Genomic DNA, 6403 nt, shown 5'->3' with positions numbered 1-6403 from the left:
TATATATATATATATATATATATATATATACATATATATATATATATATGTATATATATATATATATATATATATATATATATGCAAATATATATACACATACATTTTTCTATCGGAACTCCATCTACATCCACCCACTGTTGTGAGTGTAGGTGGCCAACAAATCATTGTGCTCTGAAGGCAAAATGTCAGGCAAAAGTTTTCTCCTGAGCTTGGATGGTTCTACATTCAGCGTAGATGAGGTGAAACCTTTATTTTGCATCCCACTTGTACAGACAATCATTAAAAAAAATCTTGTGAGGGATTTGTCGGACCGAGAGTTATGGTTTCAATTGGAGCGCCCGGGTTGGCCAAGAGGCGCCCGTAACTCTGCACGCACTTTTGTGAGGTGTCCACAGATTTAGGGTCGACAAGGAGAGCTGAGGTAAGCAATGACTTGTATGTCAACTTGTCACGGTACACTTTCAGAGAACCACAAACAAGTTTATCCAAGAGGAGACTGAGGGCGGTAGTAAAACATGCCATGGTATACTCACAAAAAACAAGAGGACGATACCATTTTAATCCAAGAGGAGACATTTTCTACTGCGTGTCCCTCTTGGGGTCGCAGGGGTTGCTGGAGCCTATCCCAGCTGCATTGGGGCGGAAGGCGGTGTACACCCTGGACAAGTCGCCAGCTCATTGCAGGGCCAACACAGACAACATTCACACTCATGTTCACACACTATGTAAAGAACAATTTTCATGAACACCGGATGACAGTTTTAAAAAGAGTGTGATAAAACATATCAAGCTACACGCATAGAAAACAGGACAAAAGCAACAGTTTATCCAAGAAGAGACTGAGGGAAAATGATAAATATAATTAGGGTAGCTAGAAAAGGTACATGTCGGAGAAACAAAACAGGGACAAATCTATATACAAACCCTGTTTCCATATGAGTTGGGAAATTGTGTTAGATGTAAATATAAACGGAATACAATGATTTGCAAATAATTTTCAACCCATCTTCAATTGAATATGCTACAAAGACAACATATTTGATGTTCAAACTGATAAACATTTTTTTGTGTGTGCAAATAATCATTAACTTTAGAATTTGATGCGTGCAACACGTGACAATGAAGTTGGGAAAAGTGGCAATACATTCTGATAAAGTTGAGGAATGCTCATCAAATACTTATTTGGAACATCCCACAGGTGTGCAAACTAATTGGGAACAGTTGGGTGCCATGATTGGGTATAAAAGCAGCTTCAATGAAATTCAAAGTAATTCACAAACAAGGATGGGGTGAGGGTCACCACTTTGTAAGCAAATTGTCGAAGAGTTTTAGAACAACATTTCTCAAAGAGCTATTGCAAGGAATTTAGGGATTTTACCATCTACGGTCCGTAAAATCATCAAAAGGTTCAGAGAATCGGGAGAAATCACTGCACGTAAGCGATGATATTACGGATCTTTGATCCCTCAGGCGGTACTGCATCAAAAACGGACATCAGTGTGTAAAGGATATCACCACGTGGGCTCAGGAACACTTCATAAAACCACTGTCGGTAACTAAAGTTGGTCGCTACATCTGTAAGTGCAAGTTAAAACTCTACTATGCAAAGCGAAAGCCATTTATCAACAGCACAAAGGAACGCCGCCGGCTTCGCTCATCTAAGATAGACTGATGCAAAGTGAAAAGTATTCTGTGGCCTGACGAGTCCACATTTCAAATTATATTCGGAAACTGTGGACTTGGTGTCCTCCGGAACAAAGAGGAAAATAACCATCCGGATTGTTATAAGCGCAAAGTTCAAAAGTCAGCATCTGTGATGGTATGGGGGTGCATTAGTGCCCAAGGCATGGGTAACTTACACATCTGTGAAGGCACCATTAATGCTGAATGGTCCATACAGATTTTTTTCAACATATGTTGTCATCCAAGCAACGTTATCATGGACGCCCCTGCTTATTTCAGCAAAATAATGCCAAGCCACGTGTTACAACAGTGTGGCTTTGTAGTAAAAGAGTGCGGGTACTTTCCTGGCCCGCCTGCAGTCCAAACATGTCTCCCATCAAAAATGTGTGGCACATTATGAAGCGTAAAATACGACAACAAGACCCTGGACTGTTGAACAACTTAAGCTGTACATCAAGCAGGAATGGTAAAGAATTCCACTTTCAAAGCTTTAACATTTAGTTTCCTCAGTTCCCAAACATTGATTGAGTGTTGTTAAAAGAAAAGGTAATGTAACACAATGGTGAACGTGCCCCTTCCCAACTACTTTGGCACGTGTTGCAGCCATGAAATTCTAAGTTAATTAATATTTGCAAAAAAAAAAAAAAAAAATTATGAGTTTGAACATCAAATATCATGTCTTTGTAGTGCATTCAATTGAATATGGGTTGAAATGGATTTGCAAATTGTTGTATTCCGTTTATATTTACATCCAACACAATTTCCCAACTCATATGGAAACGGGGTTTGTATAAAAACACTGGGGGCACAACAAAAATGTGTTATTATATTTTCCCAACAATTAAAAAATAGGGTAACAGGACCAGTTTTATTTAAGAGAAGACTGTGGGCAATGATAAAACATGTTATAGTGCGGTCTGGGAAAAAACAGGACTGAGGTCAGCAATAAAACGTGTAAAGAGCAGTGTTCATTAAGACAGGATGACAGTTTTAAAAAGAGAGTGAGATCAGTGATGAAAACATCAAGGTACACGCACAAAAACAGGACAACGACACCAGTTTATACAAAAGGAGACTGAGGGAAAATTATAAAATTGTGTCAAGGTACACACTCGACAAAAACGGATGGCAGTGCAGTTTTTTCTAAAAAGAGAATTAGGTTAGCTAGAAAAAGTGTCAAGGTACATGCCGTGGAAAAAATCGGTACCCAATGTATCTATAAAGACACTTGGGGCACAAAAAAAGGTGTCTATGCATTTTCCCAATGATTAAAAAACAGGGCAACAGGACCAGTTGTATTTAAGAGAAGACAAAGGACAATAGTGTCAGTTGTTTCCAAGAGGAAGCTGAGGGCAGTTGTTAAAGTGTGTAAAAGTACACACTAAAAAAAACTGTCATGGTACATGTTGAGGAAAAAAAGAACCATACTAGTTTTATCTGTGTGGAAACTGAAGGTACAGAAAAATTAAAGTTCAAGTTAAAGTACCAATGATTGTCACACACACTTGGTGTGGTGAAATTTGTCCTCTGAAATTGACCCATCCCTTTGATCACTAGAAAAGCTCATTTTGGCTGCATGGAGATGGCCGAAAATTCATTTTAAAATCATTTAAAAAAAATAAAAAACCCTAAACAAAATTTAAATATATATATATTTTTAAACAATTTTTGAATCTATTTAGAATCAGGGGGAGTAAGAATCACATTTTGGGCACCCCTCGCATCAAACATCAATGGAGCAATGCGGGCGAAACAAAATCGTTGTGCAAATATATCAAATGTGTCAACTAAAATTTAAAGAGTTGTATATTTAAAATACCATATCTGGTTGCATAAAGAATACAACTATTTATTTATTTTTGTCAGAAAAATTGTATGTAAATTATCAAAAAAACTTTCCGTTCTCTGAGTTCCCAATGAACAGACAAGAGGCTGTCTTTGTTGCACCAAGCCAAAGGCTTGGAAAATTCCATTGTGTACGATGGGAGGAGACGGCGAGGGGGTTATCTATTGTGATCCAAGACTTGCCCAAGCTCAATCCAGGACCAGCCCAAGCCCGAGGCATATTTTTCTCTTGTGTTAATGTGACCAAAAATAATGTTTTTTTACATACACCTCATTCCTTTAGAAACAGCTGTTGTTATGTAAACAGGGAACGTTTAAATAAAAAGAGATGGTGTAGAATCTTTCACCAGAGCGTGGTGGAAGACTATACAGAGAGTACAGTCACCACGTATCTCCTCAAATTGAGCAAACTTTAATTCTGTTTCTTTCCTTGCTTCTTGTCTTGTTTAATAGATGTCATCGATGTTTGACCCTGACAATTTTAAACTTGGAAGTCTATTAACAGCGTGAATAACAATACGGCCAAGCCAATACAACAGAAAAACTATGGAAAAAAAAAATCACACAGTACACGAACATGGTGTTTCAAACCATTAAAAAAGGAAATAATAAAAAAAACCTTGTAAAATTAATCAATAACAGCTAGTATTACAATAAAAAGAGGAAGAAAAACAGCAGTAAAAATGTACGAAAAAAAGCAATAAATCGGACTGTATGAGAAAAAGGTAACATTTTTAAACTACAAATTAATAATAATATACCATAGAAAATGAAATAAGTAAAATAAGGAGAGGGAGCGCTAGTGAGTGCGGGGACTGGCTAATGTTTTGTTGGATTGACTGTGTCCAAGACCTCAATAAAGCCACGATTTGCAACTAATCGCCGGACTCTTCATTTACCCTGGAGTCCAGAGCTGTGGAGACCCACTGCCGGGTAGAGTGAAGGGTGTTGCCCCCGAGAATACATCAGCCCTGGAAGAGTGTCTCCCCTGCGCTCCTCGACCGGGATCCGGAAGCAGGAAAGGTGCAACACATGCTTGACGTGTTTTCAGGAGCAGCTGCTGAACAATATTGGCAAACCTCCGTCCTCCATTGTTGTATCGCGCAGCCAAAGTGTTCCCGAACGGAAAATCTTAACGAGGCAGGAGGGTCTTCCAGCTCTGGCTTTTACATGTTGTCCTAGCCCGGTCGCTGCTTGAGTTTGTACTTGTTCGGTACACCTCCGAACCGAACCGAAACCCCTGTACTGAAACGGTTCAATACTAATACACGTACCGTTACACTGACACAATATCTGATCTTGGAGGTTGTTTAAATAAAAAAAAATATCAATATGGTCCCCACATACTTTGACTTTTCAGTATGCGGGCCTTCGAGGAAAAAGTTTAGACCCCCCCAAACTAAAATATCAAAAGTTTTGAGTTGAGAGTCAATATTAGAGAAGAAAAATCTGATATTGGCGGTATCGGTGTTTCAGTATCGAGCCGCACTCATGTCTCTCACCTTTGTTATCTCGAAGCGTGAAGTTCTGTTTCCCGGCGACGTCGGCGTCCAGGGTGAAGTAGAAGCGCTGACCGCTCTGAGGTTCGTCGTCGTCCACAGCGCTGACCGTCTGGATCACCTGAAGCACGACACAAATCACCAAAATTCACTTTCTTTTTTCTTTTTTTTTTCCTCTCGCCAAAACGGTGAAAACATCTGCATTCATTCACTACAAAGTGATGAAGAGCACGGCGGAGCATGAAATGTGTTTATGTGGTTATAAAAAGCACTCGGTGGCAATAATGAAGTTAATCTCCTAACAGGCGTTCATTACTGAAAACAGCAGGGGGGTCACTACCCCTTTAGCGGGGGAGGGGGGGGGCACACGTTGGCGAAGACCCTTTTTTTAAAAGGGGAACATTATCACCAAACCTATGCAAGTGTCAATATATACCTTGATGTTGCAGAAAAAAGACCATGTATTTTTTTAACCGATTTCCGAACTCTTAATGGGTGAATTTTGTCAAATTAAACGCCTTTCTGTTTATCTGTCTTTTAGCGATGACGTCAGAACGTGACGTCACCGAGGTAACACACCCGCCATATTCATTTTCACATTACAAACACCGGGTCTCAGCTCTGTTATTTTCCGTTTTTTCGACTATTTTTTGGAACCTTGGAGACATCACTGGCAAGAAATCTGCCGCCAGCCCCCCAATGAATGTGCCGGAATGTCTTCACATTTGACCGGCGATGCTAAGACAGACATGGCACAGAGATGTATAGATAACCATCAGATTACATTTGCAATGATTAAGTCAACAAAATCACAAAGGTGAGTTTTGTTGATGTTGTTGACTTATGTGCTAATCAGACATATTTGGTCACGGCATGGCTGCCAGCTAATCGATGCTAACATGCTACGCTAATCGATGCTAACATGCTATTTACGCTAGCTGTATGTACATTTGAAACTAGATACCCACATTTAATGCGAAACAAACACTTACCAATCGACAGATCTAAGTTGCTCCAGTGTCACAAGATGCAAAAGTCCTGACACAGAGCGGTCAAGCGAACATGTTTCTCTACGTCGACCAGCAAGTTTTTGGATGGGAAAATTGTGATATTAAGCCGGTTCTTACCGGAGACTTCAGTGGATTGTGCGACCTCCCCTTGCAGCTCAAAAAGGCAGCTGTGATCTTGGCTCCTCGGCTTCTCTCAGAGACACTGGCATTCACCGCAGCCAACAGAATTTCAGGTATGCCTTTATAATCTCACTAAAACACTATTAACACAATAAGCAGATAAGGGATTTTCCAGTAAATATGTCTAATTACATCTAAAACGCTCCCACTGCCGCCGCCTGGAACTGTCGCCTTTTCTCTTTT

The 6403-nt window shown here is 39.8% G+C and overlaps 1 protein-coding gene across 2 annotated transcripts in view; it reads right to left on the bottom strand.

The window, feature by feature from the left end:
- LOC133569380 (cadherin-7-like) overlaps window positions 1-6403 on the bottom strand; it is a 352732-nt gene that overhangs the window by 33034 nt on the left and 313295 nt on the right. For both annotated transcript variants that reach the window (XM_061921665.1, XM_061921666.1), the window contains one exon: window positions 5034-5151. In XM_061921665.1, the coding sequence (XP_061777649.1) occupies window positions 5034-5151 (118 nt within the window). The remainder of the gene's footprint in view (window positions 1-5033; window positions 5152-6403) is intronic.

This window comes from Nerophis ophidion, linkage group LG15 (genome assembly GCF_033978795.1).
Source record: "Nerophis ophidion isolate RoL-2023_Sa linkage group LG15, RoL_Noph_v1.0, whole genome shotgun sequence".
In the NCBI taxonomy this organism is placed as follows: Eukaryota; Metazoa; Chordata; class Actinopteri; order Syngnathiformes; family Syngnathidae; genus Nerophis; species Nerophis ophidion.
Note: the sequence above shows the minus strand (reverse complement) of the source record. Positions and strands in the feature narration are given on the sequence as shown.